Here is a 20740-nt window from a genome sequence, read left to right as displayed (position 1 = left end):
CACTTGAGCTATTTTCATTAATCATCGCGACCGAGAAACTGCCTGGTAAAAAACAGACCGCAGAAGTATTTGTTATTTGTTTCTGTTTGAATTTTAGAATGATGCGATTGCGAACCGGCGCGTGACAGTCGAGCAGTGATGGCAAATTACACTTTTTTTTAGTTCGTTCACTGGATTGTTTTCATTGGACTGATTGATTTGTTGCAATATATTAAGAAATTATCCTGAAATCGTAAGACATCTTCGTGGACAAATTTTAGTACACTCCAATGACAGCCATTAAACCCCACGCGTGCGCGCACACATTATGTGTGTTGTTCATAATCTGTTTGCCTCTACAAAGTATGCTTTATTAATAAGTTAGGCCTATATTGTGTACTAAATTTGGTGCTTCAATATCACTTTCTTAAGCCAGATTTTTATTTTTAAGTATTTTTTTATTTATTTTTTTAGGATACTATGCATCCTGATAAAGTTCCCTTGGCCTTTGGAATTAAAATAGCCCCACATCATCACATAGCCTTCACCATACCTAGAGATTGGCATGGTTTTATTTCAGTTAGCCTAAAAGCTAGTTTGATTTGCATTGAGAGATGATCTTATGGAAAGTACCCCATGCCAATCTCCAGGTATGGTGAAGGCTATGTGATGATGTGGGGCTATTTTAATTCCAAAGGCCAAGGGAACTTTATCAGGATGCATAGTATCCTACATTTAAAAAAAAAAGAAATACTTAAAAATAAAAATCTGCCTGCCTCTATGGGAATTTAACATAGGGATGTACTCACTTATGCACCATGTATTTTAAGGAAGAACATTTATTTATTTACGATACATTATTCATTCACAAAGAAAATTGGTGTCCTTAAAGGTTGGATTTTTCCTATTTTTTTTTAATTAAGGCATTACGTTCAATTTCCAAAATATGATTTTTTATTCCTCTTTTTAGTCAACTTTAGCATGGGTGTATTCACTTATGCATTGCACTGTATATATATATATATATATATATATATATATATATATATATATATATATATATATATATATATATATATATAAAAAAAACAATAACTAAATAATTCCATAAGTTTTAATAACAATGCTGTTCAGGGTTTACACTTTTTATAACCAATGTGTTTACATGACCTTTCTAGTTGTCTGTGATTACAGGAATTTTAGGAATTCACAGTTACAGGAACTGTGATTTTATTTTTATATTGACCATAATACTAATTGTTATCCAATAAAATATATTAAAGCTTAAAGTTAATATAAATTTTGAAAAATTATATTCATTATAAAAAAATGTCCATGGATGTGATATTTTTTACGAATCTCCATGACTTATCCATAGCACCCTGTTTCGTAAATAATAAATGGCAGTTAAAGAAACATATGAAAGGATTTTAGTTTACAATTTGATTATTCGCCGTTTTAGATTGTTTATTAGCCAAACATTTTTTTTGACATTTTTCATCTAGTTTTTCTGTATATTTTGCGGCCGGAAAAAAAGAAGAAAGCTGTCGGATTTCATTAAAAAGATCTGGGTGAACTAACCCTTTTAAGGTCTGGACTCTGGACCTTTTAAGGTCTGAAAATGATTCTTCATTCTCCCTCCCAACCATTCTTTCACAATTTGAGCCTGATGAATCTTGACATTGTCATGCAGTGTCTTCCTACATGGTTGTTTAAGAAATGAAAAGCAACACACTTCATCAATTAGGGTTAGAAGAACTGTACAAACATATAACATGCTAGAAACATAATAATCACAGCAACAATCATAGACACTTGAGCATTCGTCTATTTAAATCCAAACAGCGACCTTTTTTTTGGGCCAGGCATTGTATTTTTAGAGAGATACTGACTCATTTTGTACTTTCACATTGTCCTAATGCTACAATCCAGACAATACAGCAGGATGATTTTGAGTTTGTTTTATTGTTCTAGTCAACATCAGAGTTTCAAGGACATGGGAACAGAACTGTCTGTATGTCCCTCTTACACACAACACTAGAGTAATCCTGTCCTGGTTGAGCTCCATCACACAGCGCCGCAGGGTAAAGCAAGCCTCTTCTGCCATGACGATCCACCATGAGATATACAATGTGCAAGTACAATTATGGAGAAATCATAGTAATCTTGTCCACAAGATAAAAAAAAAAAAAGACAGTGTAAGACTGCAGGTCTAAGTTCATGATCTCACTTTGTAAAATGACAAACATCTCAGCCCTATATTGATGTTCTCTGCTAGAAAAGACTACACACAGAGTGAAGCAGACAAGAGGGCTCTTCACAGGAAATGTGTGTGGTTTCTCCTCTAGAGATTCTCTATCAAAAGGTTTCCAGTTGTGATAAGTTGTACACATTAAACGTGGAAAATTTAACAGTGGAAAAACGATGAAAAAAAAAGCTCAAAATCTTACAAATCAAAGAAAACAAGAGTCTTTTTGCCCTGGTGATCACCTCCATGCACGTAAAGTTTAGTGACGGGACAGAAAAGCGCTTTATTGTACAGCAGTGCGACTCAAAGAGTTTCTAAGGATCAGCATCAGTTTTTGCAGCCGACACGAGAGGCTGCAGTACAAGCTACAGGCTGAGAATCGTTTTATTTCCACGGTCTCCAAGTGTAAAGAGACGCAGCAGAGAACATGGCCAGGCCGACTAGCTGCCTTACAGTAATGCACACACAAGCATTCATACTCACCCTGGCCATAAGGGTCTGGCCACAGTACAAAAGCAAACGTCTCGCTACATTAGATTCGAAACTAAAGCACGCACGCATCCTCACTTGCACAAACACACTTCAGGGGAACAGAAATTATAGAAGGTATATATATATATATATATATATATATATATATATAAAAAAAACTCTTAAAAAACAAAACACAGTAATTCATAGAAACGCATGCCATTATGCTGCGGTTTGTTCCTGGGCTCCGTTTTCTTCTATTTCCATTGCACTACCATTCTGTTTCTTTTCCTGCTCCTTTTCTTGATCCGCCTCCTTCTGAAAAACAGCAACCAAAAAAACAATATTAGATAGAAGACAACAGATATTTGGCGGGTATTTCTTTTGTGCAGTGACCGAGCTAGTAACCTTAGACACTTACTTTAGCGTCTCTCTCTGCAAACTTCTGGAACATGTTGGCATAGAGGCGTTTGTCCTTCTCGTGTTGCACTTTGATATGTTTCTGGCAGAGCACGATCTGGCTCTTCGCTGCCTTATTGGCTGGATACAACTGAGTGACGCGCTGGAAATCTGCTCTCGCCCTGTCAAACTCCTTCATGACAACAAGTGCCTCTCCTCGCCTAAACAAAGCCTTCTCATTATTTGGGTCCAGCTCCAGTGCCTTCACACACAAAAAAATGGAAAGCAAAAAACAAAACAAAAAAACGATGAGAACAGTTTGGAAGGGTGCAATGGTCAAATTTACTTGCAATTTAAGCAAGAAACCATTTCTAAACAGCCTACTTAGCCACCAAATAAATGAATTAGGACTTTTAAAGTCAAAATCACAATGGCTGCGTTTACACTTCAAGTCTTAATGCAGAGATCGAAACTTTTGACCATATCCGATTTGATGTCCCACCTGATTACATTGGTAGCCGATATCCGTGTTTATATTAATCCCAGCCCTTTCTGTTGGTGATCGCGTGAGTGAGTGAGCGAGCTTGAGTTTAGTGAAGCTTGTTTATGTACAAAAACAGTGAAGTTCTCACCTCACTGCTGTGAAAAATAGTTCTGTGTGTGCGCGCAATTTCTTAACTATAAAGTTTCCACCTCACTAAAAAAAAGCTGTGAGTTTAAGTGTGAGCGTCTGCTTCAGCTATCTTTGTGGGCAAAGTGTCGTCATCACCTTGTGGTGGCTTGGAATTCCAGGGGGAATCGGATATGCAGGTTTAGACATGTCAGATGTCCAGATATCGGATATGTACCCGATTTAAAACCACATTTAGAAGTGCCTCAGATCAGATGCGGGAAAAAAACGGATCTCGTGCGGATTTTTGTTTAAATGTGTGCAACAAATTATGATCTGCATCAGATGCGAGTAAAAAAATAAAATAAAATTTGTGCCAGTGTAAACGCAGCCAATAAGGCCCATTGCAATTAATTATAAATCATTAATAAAAAGTTTGATTTAAAATGTGTAGAATTGAGTAAGTAATAAGTGACAGCAGAATCTATTTTGTGTGTGTGTGTATATATATATATTAGGCGGCGAGCTACATAGGCCTACCGTGCACCCCCCCCACCTCCCAACAAAACCATACTTTTTTAAAAGGTCTGGATGTGTAGAATATGAATCTGAATGTTAACATTGAAAATTTTGGGTTGCACTACCTGTTTTAGCCCTGTGAATAGGGAAACCCTAAAAAAACGATTTTAAGCAATTTTAACACATCGAGATTGTCCTAGTCAATCAGAACAGCTTTTAGGTGACCCAATACACACTCAAACTTAACATATGATGACTTAGGTCAAATACCTACCATGCTGCTTATTGGTAGGTGTCTAAAATTAACATAGGTAAGGCTTTATGTCGATATAATGAGCCCATTTCATGTATAGGCCACGACCTAGATTCGCCTATCATGCACCCCAACCCCCTCCCCTGAAAAAAAATCATGCTTTTCTGAAAGGTCTGTATGTGTAGAATATGAATCTGAATGTTAACATTGACATTGTTGGGATACACTAACTGTTTTAGCCCTGTGAATAGGGAAACCCTAATAAACGATTTTAACACGTCGAGATTGGCCTAGTCAATCAGAACAGCTTTTAGGTGACCCAATACTCTTACTACACTAAATTGATAATTACTTTAAATAGTTGTTTTTAATTATTTTTAATTTAATATGGTTAAGGCCTTGTATGGATATAATCAATCAAGGACCATTTCCATAGCATCAGTTAATATGCTAACGTGCTAACATTCCAACCCTCATTACCCTTTCCATCGAAGTAATTTCATTGACAAATCAGAAACCTGTCTGGGTTGTTCATCCAATGACAAAATAAGATATTTTTTTAATTTTCATTAACAGTTTCCTCTGTGTCAGGCAGACTGTCCTGAAAGACTGTTCTTACTCACACAGACAGATACCCCAAGTCTGCATCCTCTGCCTATACAGCAAGAAATTTGTTTCACTGAATTGCTCGATGTTTGAATATTTTAGTTTACAATTTAATATAATTGACCCCTCTTACTACACTACATTGATGCTTACTTTAAATATTTGTTTTTAATTATTTTAGATTACATTTGATAGATTGATAGATATATACTTTATTCATCCCAAAGGGAAATTTTAGACGTCCAGTAGCTTATACACACACACACACACACACACACACACACACACACACACACACACCTCACACACATAGATAATCTAGTCGGTTATGTAGTTGGTTTCTTCAACATAGTTGAACTGCTCAGTTATGCCTGAGTAAAGACATGAGTCAGTGGGCCAAGTGACTGCAGGTCCTTCAAGGCATAGGGTATGTCATGGGACAAAACCAAAGTCCAGATGCATTGTGCATGTCCCTGGTCTTGTATATAGACCACTCTTGCAATTATGGGCAAACGTAGATTCTGATGCAAGATTAGCCAGAATGAAAGAAATACGTGACAAGAGATTAGCTGAACCACTGGAATCTGCTCACAGAATGACTGTAACCTGTGAACTTATACCAGACACTATTACAGAAGGTGATGGATATCACAGAGAATGCTACCAAAGATTCACCATGAATCTCAAAAGACTCGACCAGAAGCCTGAACTATTAGCAGCAAGTTCAAGGCAAAGTCAGAGGGCCTCAACTGGTGACAAGGTGCTCTTCACACCTGACTGTATATTCTGCAACTCAATTACACGGAAGAAGGTACAAAAGAAAGGGATATGGACGAATGAGGGGTTAAGAGAGTTTGAGTGTGATGGGTGGAGAACAGTCCTCAAAGTTGCAGAACAAAAATTTGATGAAAATTTGCTTCGCAGAATTAGAGGAAAGGATCTATTTGCTACAGAAGCTAAATACCACAAATCCTGTAGAGTCCAATATACACAAAATTTAGAAAAATGGAGAAGTGCAAGCAAACAAATCCAACTAGTAGAAGCTCACGGTGAGGCATTTGGTGCTGAGGCAAGTTTGTGCATCCTAGATGAGCTATGTAGATTTTGGTCAGATCAGTCAATTTCATCATTTTGTTGCTGCCGATGATTTCCTTGTCAATAACTCGAGATACAGCACCAAATGTCTCACCGTGAGCTTCTACTATTTGGATTTGTTTGGCCTTGTTTTCTGTGCTTGCACTTCTCAATTTTTCTAAATTTTGTGTATATTGGACTCTACAGGATTTGTGGTACAGTGGGGCAAAAAAGTATTTAGTCAGCCACCAATTGTCCAAGTTCTCCCACTTAAAAAGATGAGAGAGGCCTGTAATTTTCATCATAGGTACACTTCAACTATGAGAGACAAAATGAGAAAAAAAATCCAGAAAATCACATAGTAGGATTTTTAATGAATTAATTGGTAAATTCCTCTGTAAAATAAGTATTTGGTCACCTACAAACAAGCAAGATTTCTGGTTCTCACAGACCTGTAACTTCTTCTTTAAGAGGCTCCTCTGTCCTCCACTCGTTACCTGTATTAATGGCACCTGTTTGAACTTGTTATCAGTATAAAAGACACCTGTCCACAACCTCAAACAGTCACACTCCAAACTCCACTATGGCCAAGACCAAAGAGCTGTCAAAGGACACCAGAAACAAAATTGTAGACCTGCACCAGGCTGGGAAGACGGAATCTGCAATAGGTAAGCAGCTTGGTGTGAAGAAATCAACTGTGGGAGCAAATATTAGAAAATGGAAGACATACAAGACCACTGATAATCTCCCTCGATCTGGGGCTCCACGCAAGATCTCACCCCGTGGGGTCAAAATTATCACAAGAACGGTGAGCAAAAATTCCAGAACCACACGGGGGGACCTAGTGAATGACCTGCAGAGAGCTGGGACCAAAGTAACAAAGGCTACCATCAGTAACACACTACGCCGCCAGGGACTCAAATCCTGCAGTGCCAGACGTGTCCCCCTGCTTAAGCCAGTACATGTCCAGGCCAGTCTGAAGTTTGCTAGAGAGCATTTGGATGATCCAGAAGAGGATTGAGAGAATGTCATATGGTCAGATGAAACCAAAATAGAACTTTTTGGTAAAAACTCAAGTCGTGTTTGGAGGAGAAAGAACACCATACCTACTGTGAAGCATGGGGGTGGAAACATCATGCTTTGGGGCTGTTTTTCTGCAAAGGTACCAGGACGACTGATCCATGTAAAGGAAAGAATGAATGGGGCCATGTATCGTGAGATTTTGAGTGAAAACATCCTTCCATCATCAAGGGCATTGAAGATGAAACGTGGCTGGGTCTTTCAGCAAGACAATGATCCCAAACACACCGCCCGGGCAACAAAGGAGTGGTTTTGTAAGAAGCATTTAAAGGTCCTGGAGTGGCCTAGCCAGTCTCCAGATCTCAACCCCATAAAAAAATCTTTGGAGGGAGTTGAAAGTCCGTGTTGCCCAGAGACTGCCCCAAAACATCACTGCTGAGGAGATCTGTATGGAGAAATGGGCCAAAATACCAGCAACAGTGTGTGAAAACCTTGTGAAGACTTACAGAAAACGTTTGACCTCTGTCATTGCCAACAAAGGGTATATAACAAAGTATTGAGATTAACTTTTGTTATTGACCAAATACTTATTTTCCACCATAATTTGCAAATAAATTCTTTAAAAATCCTACAATGTGATTTTCTGGACTTTTTTTCTCTCATTTTGTCTCTCATAGTTGAAGTGTATCTATGATGAAAATTACATGCCTCTCTCATCTTTTTAAGTGGGAGAACTTGCACAATTGGTGGCTGACTAATTACTTTTTTGCCCCACTGTATTTATTTTCTGTATCAAATATTTGGTAGCATTCTCTGTGATATCCATCACCTTCTGTAATGGTGTCTGGTATAAGTTCACAGGTTACATTCATTCTGTGAGCAGATTCCAGTGGTTCAGTTAATCTCTTGTCACGTATTTCTTTCATTCTGGCTAATCTTGCATTATATCCATAATATATTTTATAAAGGATATTATTTTATATCCCTACAAGGCCTTAACTATATTAAATTAAAAATAATTAAAAACAACTATTTAAAGTAACTATCAATGTAGTAAGAGGGGTCAATTATATTAAATAAAGATGGGGAGGGTGAGGAGTTTGAATGTTGGGATGTTGGAATGTTAGCACGTTAGCATATTAACTGATGCTATGGAAATGGTCCTTGATCGATTATATCCATACAAGGCCTTAACTATATTAAATTAAAAATAATTAAAAACAACTATTTAAAGTAATTATCAATTTAGTGTAGTAAGAGTATTGGGTCACCTAAAAGCTGCTCTGATTGACTAGGCCAATCTCGACGTGTTAAAATCGTTTATTAGGGTTTCCCTATTCACAGGGCTAAAACAGTTAGTGTATCCCAACAATGTCAATGTTAACATTCAGATTCATATTCTACACATACAGACCTTTCAGAAAAGCATGATTTTTTTTAAGGGGAGGGGGTTGGGGTGCATGATAGGCGAATCTAGGTCGTGGCCTTGAAATGGGCTCATTATATCGACATAAAGCCTTACCTATGTTAATTTTAGACACCTACCAATAAGCAGCATGGTAGGTATTTGACCTAAGTCATCATATGTTAAGTTTGAGTGTGTATTGGGTCACCTAAAAGCTGTTCTGATTGACTAGGACAATCTCGATGTGTTAAAATCGCTTAAAATCGTTTTTTAGGGTTTCCCTATTCACAGGGCTAAAACAGGTAGTGCAACCCAAAATTTTCAATGTTAACATTCAGATTCATATTCTACACATCCAGACCTTTCAAAAAAGTATGGTTTTGTTGGGAGGTGGGGGGGGTGCACGGTAGGCCTATGTAGCTCGCCGCCTATATATATATATAACAATTGACTGGGTACCACTGAGCAAGTATGGTACCTTTAAAGAAGACTGAAGTGTGAACCCACACATTAAGAGCAACTTTTTTATTTTATTTTTAAACTTGATACATGAGCAGCAATATGAAACGCCACATAAAATGCTCATTTACGTTAATCTGTTTTGCACATTAACGATTTTATTTCAAGGCATTACATATTTAGAGCCATTATTAAGCATTCCTGTAGCTCAAACAATAGAGCACTAGCAACACTTAGGGAATGGGTTTGATTCCTTGGGAATGCATGAATTGATAAATGCATTAATGCAATGGATAAAAGTGTCTACTAAATGATGTATTAACTTTGGCAGCACTTGAATATGACTACCTTAAACCTTAAGCATTCATATCCTACCTTGTCACAGCTCTCGAGGGCAGGGCTTGCTTCCTGCAGCTTTAGGTAGCACATAGCTAGGTTGAGGCGAGCAGCCAATCGCAGCGCTTTGGCTTTCTCTTCTTCATCCGGCTCCATACTGGACTCGTGTTCTAACCAGGACACAATGCGTTTGTACTGCACAGCTGCCTGCTTGTATTTCCCCTCCTGTGCACACGAAACACTCCAATTAATCAAACAAATCATTCAATGAGGGCAACCTCATAACAAACAATGACACACACTCATTATTGTGGTGATCTTGTACAATAAATAGATTTTAAAATAATATACTATTAGATAGAGCTGGGTGGTATGACCAAAAATCTGTATCAGTATCTTTTAAGATTTTGGTGGTTTTAATGATACATCATGGTACTTTTTTTTTTAATGACTGGACCTTAATACATGTTTATAGTGGCTTATTTTGCTATCATAAGAATAAAGAATATGAAAATATTGTCATGTCAAATTAGGGCTGGGGCTAATTTTTTTATATCAGTCGATATCGATAATTATCATGATAAATGTCATATCTTTATTTCTTTCAAGTTTAAAGGCAAATTTTGCTCCTAAATGAAATTGTGGTTAATTGTGGTTTTAAACTACTCTTTATTGTCAGAACATATCATGACAAACACTTGCCAAACAGGTGAACATTTCACAAATCTGAGGTAGAACATTCAAACATTTGTTATTCTTCCTTAACAAAATAAATATCTTTTATCTTTTTTTTTTTTATTATTAATTTCTTAGATTCTGCATGTGCTAATTTTTATTTGGTAAAATGTAATATTCTGACTGTTTGAGTTTTATTAAAATTAACCATTGGTCATCCAGTATCATGCATTTAGATCATGATAACAACAGATAAAACCAGGCATAGCCTACAGCACCTCACTATCATGGCAAAATGTAACTTTATGGTTTCTATGGTATTTGTATGAAAAACAGTAGCCTAAATACATTATTAAATACTGTAATTATATTCCATTAGTCCTTTAATACATTGTCTACATTAATAATATAATACAATTCAATATGTATATCCCTCATTTCATGGTGCAGTTATTACTAGGCTAACGTTACAGTAAATCCATGGTAAATGATGAGAATTTGTAGACGGAAAAGCCTTCTGACTGTATCGTTGCGCACAGTGTTTCTCCTGTTTGTCAGCGCTGTGTTATCTGCCTTTAAACTGGTTTAAAGGGGTGATGAACTGAGAAATCAAAGTTTCCTTGAGCTTTTGACATATAAGAGATCATCATACTATAATAATATCCTGTAAGTTTCAGAACTGAAAACTACCTTGTTAGTCCAATAAAAGCTTTTATAGACATCAGGCTCAGCAAACGACTCGTTTTTCAAAGTGGGGAACTATGACGTCAAAGAGGATAAAACACCGCCTCCACAAAAGAAGATCAACTCCTACTTCAACACGGCCTGTTTAGCCCCGCCCACCGATTCGCCCAAACATGCTAAATAACATAAGACGACATGATGATTGCTAAACCGGATCGAGCTACTTCCAAGCAATAAACATGCGGTTTACTAAATATTGTGCAGCGCCTGGTTGTGGAAGAAGACAGTCTGCATAAGCTTCCTTCGGATTCCAGCATGGTTAAACTTTATTAAATCAGTCAATCACAATTTCCCGACACGGATCTGCCAGCAACATGCAAGTAACCATGTGTATTCTAATGCCTGATCTGTGATCAGTGATTTCGGTGTAATTATTCAAGTTCAGATATTTCTCTTAAAATCGTTCAATACTGTTTATGCATCTGTGACTAAACGATCAACTTCACATAATTTCTCGTAGTATTATGAAAATAATCTTTTTTTAAACTGTTATTAAATTATATAGCCTAGCCTACAGAAAGCGATCAAAGAACGATCCCTTTCGCCCAAGCTGTCAATCAAACAGCACAGCGCGAGCCGCGAGAGCTTATCTGGACACTTACCAAACTCGTGATGAAATAATGACACTGTTACACTACACAACGAAGCTCTTACTGTGTACTCACATCGTGTTTGCATTGTGATTTGGTGTAAGCATTTGTGAGAGTGCAAAAATTGCGTTGCAATGATAAGATCTTTATTCACGCGATCAACAGACTGTCTGTCATATGCTCAGTCAGTGCTCATCATGCTGTAACCTTTCATGTGATGGAATAGATTTAAATATAATGCTTTAAACGATACTTTTCACGATTTGTTAATCTCGATAGCTGTAATAGTAAAAACGTAGTAAAAGTTTTCGAGAGAGTTCCTGTAATACTAGCTATTTCATTGCAAGCATGTCAGCCAATCACAGCAGTGGGCGTTTGCACTGCAGTCTCACAGCAGACACGCCCCTTAAAACGGAGCGTTCAAATCTGAGGCTGAAATCAGGCTTGGAAAAATGGCTTTTATTTATAAATTATGACAATTTTTTATGTAAAAATCATACTAACATTATAAGGGCACCCCAGGGAACATTATAAAATAATAAAACAATCCAGTTCATGACCCCTTTAAATCACGGAGACGTTGTTGTTCTTCGCTGAATTCAAGCGCTTCTCACTGGATCTCGTGACCGGGACTGATCAGAGTAAACGCATCTCTAGTGAGCTCGTGCTGCGCTGCGGTTTGGACTTTGAGCTGAGCGGATAAATGGTCCGTGTGGCGCGCGGTTCAAATGAGTTTCGTTCCGCTTTTGGCGCATAAACATTATCGAACATTTATCGAACTCTTGATATCGTTTTATCGAGAAAAATTATATCGCGATAATTATCGTTATCGTTTTATCGGCCAGTCCTATGTCAAATACAAATTTACTTCCAAAAATTGTGGTAATCAAATTAGTAAAAAAATGTAATCATTAATCAAATAATTTTTTTATAATTTCTTTATTTTTTGGCAAGTTTTGCCAGTAAGTCATTTGAAGTAAGTACCCGATCGTCACACTATTCAAATTCTCAGTGTTAAGCATGATATATGGTAGCATTTTACAATGAAGTAGGCTGCTTTTAAATAATTTATTTAAAGCAAAAGTTCCTCTTTAGCGAAATTACATTTCTTTAATAGCCTAAACCAGCTATTATACCAGCTTTAATAGCCTAAAAAGTTAGGAGCTATAAATATGATTTAAGTGTGAGATTTAAATTACGTAAGTCAATGAAAGCGCACAGGTCTGAAAGACTAGATTATATTACCAGTGCCGCGCCCTCTCCTATTGTGGTCTTTAGTTTTGAAATTAGCCGATGATAAATAAAATGAAGCCCATTCTGTTGCTTTTGTTGACGTGAACTCTGTTGAATTTGCATGAATTTGACCAAATTAAAAAGAAAATTATGGGAAATTGCTTCCATCAATATGTTGGAAACCACTCTTATCAGAATCATGTCTCTTAAGCTTAGGTATATTTTTAGTTAAAGCTGTCAAGTTATTAAGCAATGTCTCATGTAGGTTCCTTTGTGTTTTATAAAATGACCACTAGGAGGTGCTCTATGCTTATGTTTTCCTTGATTGGTTAAGGTGGAAAACGAAAGTAAAATAGTGATGCACATTCGTTGCGTTTTACCATGAAATTAGAGTTTTGTGTCTTTATTAAAATCAACACATTAATTATCTCTCATCCACCCACAATTTTTGAAATGTTATTTTTTTATTACCTGACCCGCCCAAACTGCAGCGTCCGTTGATATAACAGTGATCCACACATCACTAACTCACAGACACTAGTCCATATTGCGATTTGATTCCTTGTACAGCCCTATTTTTGATTTATTCATCCAAAAATGGGCAAATTCCATGACACTTTATACAGAAAGTTCCATTTATGACTAAATTCTGTGACTCCGTCCGAGTTTTCTGCAAGAAATCATGGGGCTCTACATGATATTTGCCATGTTAAATTATTCTTGTTATAAAGTTATAACCATTAGTAAGAAGGGTTTGCATTCAATAGAGGTCCTCTCTCAATACACTATACATAGCGTTCTTCGTGGCCATTGAATAGATGCAGCAGTTCTTTCAGCTATGTACCGGTGTGGTGGCATTTAAAAAATACATACGAAAAACTGAAACTGGTAAACTGGATGAACCGTTATGCCGCATAGTACTACTATTACATTAAAATGGGATGTAGAGCATAAATACATGACATTGCTTCTACCTTAAAATACTGAGTTCCTTTCTCTTTGACGATGGCGCTCTGTACCAGTTTCTCACTCGAGTTCATTTCCCAGGATTCTTTGGCCTGTGTGACAGGAACACAGCATCTTAACCTCATGACAATGACTTTGTACAGACATTACTGCATAACTGATCATTTACGGTCTGTAATAAGTATTAAAGCATGATTATTTTTACAAAGCTAGAAAAAAAAAGATCATACATTACTGTTGTTCTTAGGGGTGGATTTAAAGGCCAAAATCTTACATCACGATACGATTAACTTTATATTAAAAACCCACAAGTTCCCTACAATATAAACCCCCATAACATAACATTCCCATATACTGAGTAATGCGGGTGTAAATTTAGCTCTGCACTGCTTTTATTTAGGAGGACACACTGACCTTCTCAAATGCTTTCAGTTTAATTGTGTACTGCAGTGTAGCATTAGGTGGAATGTCGAATTTGTTGCTGCCAGCAGTTCCATAGCCATACCTGAAATTCAAAAATAAATTCATGAATAAATGAATTAAAACATTCACAGATAATGTGCACAGGTGTAAGAAATGTGTGTTTACTTTGGTTTGATGGTGAAGAGCGCCTCCTCTCCCTGCTCCATGGACTGCAAGGCTTTCTCTACGCCTGGAGGCAGACCCAAACTTTCTCCATCTCCCACCTCAAACTTCAACTCACGCTCGTCGAAAACACGCTCTTCGTGACGGCCCACCAAACACACTAAACCAAAGAAAAGGAAAAATTAACACATTTAGTGGACACTTGCAGATTGCCGTGTAGATCACGCGACCACTAAACAGCACTGTGAGTTCCAATGAGAAGCGCTTGAATTCAGCAAAGAACAAAAAATGTCTTGGCGATTTAAACTAGTTAAGCCAGATGAAACAACGCTGACAAACAGGAGAAACAGTGTGCGCAACGATACAGTCAGAAGGATTTTCAAACTACAAATCTTCATCATTCATCATGAATTTACTGTAGTAACACTAACTGCACCATGGTATTGTGGAAGAAATGTGGGATATTCAGAAGGAAATTATTATATTATTAATGTGGACATGTACTAAATGTATTAGAGGAGAAATGGAATATAATTGCAGTATTTTTTGTGATTAAGCTATTGTGTTTGAGCATTTATAGTAAATGTATTTAGGCTACTGTTTTTCATACAAATACCATAGAAACCACATAGTTACATTTTACAATGGTATTGAGGATGCATGTTTTTAACTATGGTTAACGTAATCTAAATCTATGCTACAATGGAAGACCAATGGTTAATTTAAACAAAACTTAAACAGTCAGAATATCTGCATTTTACAATATAAAAATGAGGTTTACATTTTTACAGATGTTACCGTTTTTGTAAATGACATAAATTTACATCTGCACCCTAACTCAAGCTACTGTGAAATGTGCATTTCTAAGACAAAACATGTAACATTAGTATTGCAGCCTGCGCTGATATGTGTCATCAAAGTTAGGCAACACACGTTTCATGACTTGAAACAATATCAGCCGTTAGCGCAAGCAACTTAGTTTTAGCAACTAAGAAATACATTTTTTCATTAAAATCTTTATTTTGTTAAGTAAAAATTACTGGAAAAGTGTAAAGAATTCATTTTTTGAAGAATTCAAGATTTATTTATTTTTTTTTACATATTTTACTTTTCTGCAGCACCTATCTTCCCAGTCTGTCAGTAACACTGTGTTTAGTTCATGTCTCTATGAAGCCCTTTCTGGCACAATGTGCTCTAATTGGTTGGCTGGACCATTGTGTTATGATTGGTCATCCACTTTTAGCTTGTTTCGGAAATGTCACATCCCTTACTACTATGGATGTTCAAGACTAGTCGACTAAACAGTACAGCTGCTACTAGTCGATTACGTCGATTATATATTTATATATACAGTACCAGTCAAAAGTTTGGAAACATTACTATTTTTAATGTTTTTGAAAGAAGTCTCTTATGCTCATCAAGCCTGCAGTTAAAAAAAAAACAAAAAAAAAACAAAAAAAAAACAGTAATATTATGAAATATTATTACAATTTAAAATAATGGTTCTCTTTTTAAATATATTTTAAAATGTAATTTATTTTTGTGATGCAAAGCTGAATTTTCATCAGCAAGTACTCCAGTCTTTGGTGTCTTATGATCCTTCAGAAATCATTCTAATATGATGATTTGATACTCAGTTATTATCAATGATGGAAACAGTTGTGCTGTTTAATATATTTTTTTGGAATACTTTTTTCAGGATTCATTGATGAGTAAAACGTTAACAGCATTTATTCATAAAAACAGCATTTATTTAAAATAAAAACATTTCTAACAATATAAATCGTTACCATCACCTTTTATCAATTTAACGCATCCTTGTTGAATTAAAGTACTAATTTCTTTAAAAAAAATAGTTATTGTTCCCAAACTTTTGAACGGTAGTGTATATTGTTACAAAAGATTTCTATTCTAAATAAATACAGTTCTTTTTAACTTTTTATTCATCAAATAATCCTGAAAAAAGTATCTCAGGTTATAAAAAAAATATTAAGCAGCACAACTGTTTCCAACATTGATCATAAATCAGCATATTAGAATGATTTCTGAAGGATCATAAGACACCAAAGACTGGAGTACTTGCTGATGAAAATTCAGCTTTGCATCACAAAAATAAATTACATTTTAAAGTATATTAAAAAAGAGAACCATTATTTTAAATTGTAATAATATTTCATAATATTACTGTTTTTTTTTGTTTTTTTGTTTTTTAACTGCAGGCTTGATGAGCATAAGAGACTTCTTTCAAAAACATTAAAAATAGTAGTGTTTCCAAACTTTTGACTGGTACTGTATATATATAAAATTTGCAGGGAGTTTGATTGACAGGCGATCTGACCAATCATAACTGAGGCAATCTGTCATGACACATTAAAGAGTCAAAAAACAGTAGGCCTATTTATGGTTTAATTTTCTTTGACTGACCAAATTTGAAAGTTGAGACTGTGTTTCATATTAAATGTTACCTGCTCGGTCCTGCTTACTGATACAGAGAATAACTCCCTTTGGAGTGGACTTTGTTCAATGTTCAATGTTCAATTTATTTATAAAGCACATATTAATACAACGAAGGTTGACCACAGTGCTGTACATGAGACAGAGTAAAAGAATCATAAAATCACGTTCAAATTCTATAACATTGCCACAATCACAAAATAAAACCTCAAAATCAATGCGCCATTATTAATAACCCATTACACCACTAATACAGCACTCATGAATGATCAAATGTCAATATGAAAAAAATATGCTTTTAAATGTCCTTTAAACTCTCTATTCGGACGGGACTAGTTTCACAGGGGGACATTAGAGAAATTTCTGTTTCACAGACGTACTTTGAGATTTTAATCCTGTCCGAATCTACCATGTCTGTCTTTTTCTCACACGACCTCTGTAAAAATTCCAGAGCAAATTACCTACTGTTTTTCGTCAAACTCGGCGGTCCTCAGAGAAATCTAATCCCGTCCGAATGCGAATGTCTGTGATTGCCGAAAATGTTTTTTTCCAAAACGCTTTTTCTTGTGTGTTTTGGTCAACGTGAACTACCGTACAATCTCTCGCTATCGCGCCGGTATTCAAGTTTCTGCTTTTTGCGCACCGATAATGGATGTAGATGTGTTCGGTACACGGCGAAAAATAAGAAAATTAAATCAACAAGAGCCAAATCACGTAAACTGTTAAGACTGGCTACTGTAATATCAGTTTCAGGTAAGATTACTTTCATTTCTGCACTTAATTACATAACGTGTAAATTATATAAAGTTAAAACTTTTTTATTTCAGTGGGTTTATTATAAGAATCCAGTTCTACAAAATCATGATAAATATATGTTTAGTTTTTTATACTACAATTTTTATAAAATGTTTACAAAACACTAAATACGTTAGGACGTTTTACTTTATATTTCAAAGTGCTTAATTTTAATTCATATGATCATACGCAATCCACGCATTCTGAACACGTGATCTTCTGCAATGCCCACATGTAAAACACAGACACTCCTACCTCGGTAATAAACACGGAGATGTTAGTCCCGTCCGAATCCGTACATGAAATCACAGACGTAGGTTGATAAGAATTTTAACTCAAACGTCGTTTGGAAAACTAGTCCCGTCCGAATAGGGAGAGAAACATTGCCGGATATAATGAAGTAAACTATTCCACAGCCTGGGAGCAGCGGCCGCTCCTCTCATTTTCTGGTACATCCGCGGGACCACCAAGAGATTTAATGACTCGGAACGCAATACTCTCTTTGGTTTCTTCACCTGGATCAGAGTGTTTTGTGCTTTGCAGCCAATTGCATGCAAACAGCAACAAAAAAAGCATGATAGAAGCATAAGAACAATATGTTTTACCTTCCACAGATGCACCCTCATTAGGCTTTGTGTAGCCCTCCCCCTTAGTGATGATCCTGCGAATAATTCCACCATCTTCTCCATCGGTGATGTCCTCCCCATGAAACTCAAACAACTCCACCTGCCAGACAAACAAATGGAAACGTCAATGCAAATACTCTCCTTGTAATACTCCAAGTAGCCTGTTCACCTGCGTCTAGTCCTAACCTGGAACACAAGGGTAGCGTTGGGTGGGATTTTGGGTGGGCTGCCAGCAGCTCCATAGGCATACTCTGGTTTGCAAATCAATTGGCAGATCTCGCCAGTCTTCATCGTGGCCACACCGATGTCCCATGCTTTGATCACCTGACCTGTGAGACAGAGCAAATAATGTTTTAAAGTAGTTGAGTTGTATGCTCAACAAAGTTTTTTACAATGTTGTCAGAGAGGTCACACTAACATTTAGTCCCCTTTACCTTATAATACCCACCTTTGCCCAACTCAAAGGAGAACTTCTCCCCTCGATCACGGCTGGAGTCGAACTGTGTACCATCAAGCAGCGTTCCGACATAGTGCACAAATACTTTATCACCGGTCATAGGCAACTCAGAGCCTGTACCCTCCTTCTTGACCATCTGTAGAAGAGAGAAAAAGATGAATCATCAATCTGTTAGTCGCACTGCACTACACCTGTGACCTGTCAATCTTCAAAGGCCACGGGGCAGAAAGATGTTCACGCCTAATACTTAACGCTAATTAGGCTATACATTACACAAGGTAATTTTACAGGTAATTTTATCAACGTTTGTACATGGCAAATTCTAAAGGTGTGTTATATTGCACGTTATAATTAGAGCCATTCAGACGCTTATTTTTTTAATGCATTACATTGAAAATGTTTAACTAGCCCAAACATAAATGTGTCAGTTGTATATGAATACAAATTCGATGACACTTTATTGTTTACCGGACACTGCACGTGGGTAAATCTGTGCAAATGGAACAACATTACAACGCTGTTGAAATCAACGGAAAATTCACCTTTTTGTCATCATTTGCTCGTCCTAGTGTCATTCCAAAACATAATTACTTAATTTTTGTCTAAGGAACTCAAAAGATGTTATTTATGTATCAGTCGCCTTTCGCTTTCGTTGTGTAGGACAAGATGCAATGAAAGTGAATGGTGCCAATCGCTAATGTTTTGCTGTATCTCATTTTGTGGTTCACACAAGAAAGAGACTCATAATGTGTAAGTGTTAGACATTGAGAGTGAGTGAATGACGACAAAATTGTAAAAAAAAAAAAAAAAAAAAAAAAAAAAAAAAAAATTCCGGTTGACCTGCCCCTTTAAGCTCGACAAAATCTCTAGAAAGATCTAGCGACAGACGGTGTGCGAAACCAGTTAATAACGTTTAAATAAATTAAACATTTACACGTATGGTATTTGCCATCATAGAACAGCTATAGCTGGAGTAAAGTGAGCTAACAGAGTGAAATATTGGCTCTAACGTTAACCTACATGCATTCAGCCAGTCACACCTCCCTCATGGAGTCAATGCGGCTCAGTGCACTGCAGTAGCTGCTATTTACCTTTAAAACACCTCCATCTTTCTTTGGGGTGATGTCTTCACCCTCGACGGGGATGCTGCAACCTTCAGTCACCACCTCTTCTGCAGTCATCTTTGATTTAATATGAAAATTTCCTTTTAAATAGCCCAAACAATAGATCCTATCTCCTCACAGAGCGGTCTTTCCTTTAAAGAATCACTGAAGACTCGACGTCTGCAGAACTAAACGGCTTTAATGTCGCTATTAGGAACGGACTTGGTTATCTACAGCGCGAATGTGTAGGTTAGTGGCCGTTAAATGTGGTTTTTGAGTCCACAAACTGGCGGAGCGATGCGTTTATATAACGTTCGGCCCCGTCGCTGAAACTGAACCGACTCAGCGAACTTTCCAGAGCTTGTGTACTGAGGAGTCTCTAGAATTGACTAGGCACCGTCGCTAAAATCTTAACCACAGTCATTAACGAAAAAGGGGTTATATTGTGTGTTTATGATCAGATTATATTATAGATTATATTCAAATCACTTTATGTGTAACGTACTGAACAAATAGAATAAATATTTGACTGATAAAATACATTTTAACATGAAGCATAATTGTCTATACAGTTTCCCACTGTATACTGTACTCAATGTAACATGTATAATGAAAGATAATAAGATTGTTTAAATTAAAATACACATTTATATTTATACAACACACTTTAAAACAATACTAATATGTAACAAAAACACAAGTGTCAGAATTTACCCATGGAGACAGATAGATAGATAGATAGATAGACAGACAGATAGATAGATAGATAGATAGATAGATAGATAGATAGATAGATAGATAGATAGATAGATAGATAGATACCCATATTAAATAGACAGACACTTAACATGACTGATGTTTAAACAAAAGAATGACAGATGGAAGATTTAAGAAAGCAGTGTTGTTACTGTTAACTAAAATTAAAACTATTAAGTCATTGAAATAATTCTGGAATAAAATAAAATAAAATTAGAATAAAAAATTAAGTTCTAAAATAATAAAAAATAAATGATGGCTAAATAGAAAAAAAACTAATCAAATGAAAAGAGCACATAAAAATAATTCAAAATATGAATAAATACTTTAATAGTATGCAAATAATACAATGAACACTGAAACAAACAATGCAATAA

At 36.3% G+C, this 20740-nt stretch overlaps 1 protein-coding gene across 2 annotated transcripts; it reads right to left on the bottom strand.

Moving 5' to 3' along the window:
* Window positions 1-2836: 2836 nt before the first annotated feature.
* On the bottom strand, window positions 2837-19987 carry fkbp4 (FKBP prolyl isomerase 4). Of its 2 annotated transcripts, none has more exons than XM_079874132.1 (10): window positions 19596-19987; window positions 18496-18640; window positions 18234-18376; window positions 18027-18147; window positions 14176-14332; window positions 14002-14092; window positions 13596-13679; window positions 9419-9604; window positions 3120-3359; window positions 2837-3013 (listed from the first exon to the last, which is right to left on the bottom strand). In XM_079874132.1, the coding sequence occupies exons 1-10, from the start codon at window positions 19683-19685 to the stop codon at window positions 2921-2923; spliced, it is 1350 nt and encodes a 449-aa protein (XP_079730258.1). In that variant the 5' UTR covers window positions 19686-19987; the 3' UTR covers window positions 2837-2920. The 2 variants fall into 2 exon arrangements, with proteins under 2 accessions (XP_079730258.1, XP_079730257.1); XM_079874131.1 differs by having other exon boundaries at window positions 2840-3016.
* Window positions 19988-20740: the final 753 nt, after the last annotated feature.

This window comes from Squalius cephalus (assembly GCF_949319135.1).
Source record: "Squalius cephalus genome assembly, chromosome: 6".
NCBI classification, from domain to species: Eukaryota; Metazoa; Chordata; class Actinopteri; order Cypriniformes; family Leuciscidae; genus Squalius; species Squalius cephalus.
This window is presented reverse-complemented; position numbering and strand designations above follow the sequence as displayed.

Excerpts from the sequence above, each read along its gene's own strand:
- fkbp4 (XM_079874131.1), bottom strand. The coding sequence starts at position 19,685 with ATGACTGCAGAAGAGGTGGTGACTGAAGGTTGCAGCATCCCCGTCGAG. Across the intron at positions 18,641-19,595 it reads AAGATGGAGGTGTTTTAAAG|ATGGTCAAGAAGGAGGGTAC; the intron begins GTAAATAGCAGC and ends TCTCTTCTACAG. Across the intron at positions 3,017-3,119 it reads TTGCAGAGAGAGACGCTAAA|AAGGAGGCGGATCAAGAAAA; the intron begins GTAAGTGTCTAA and ends GCTGTTTTTCAG.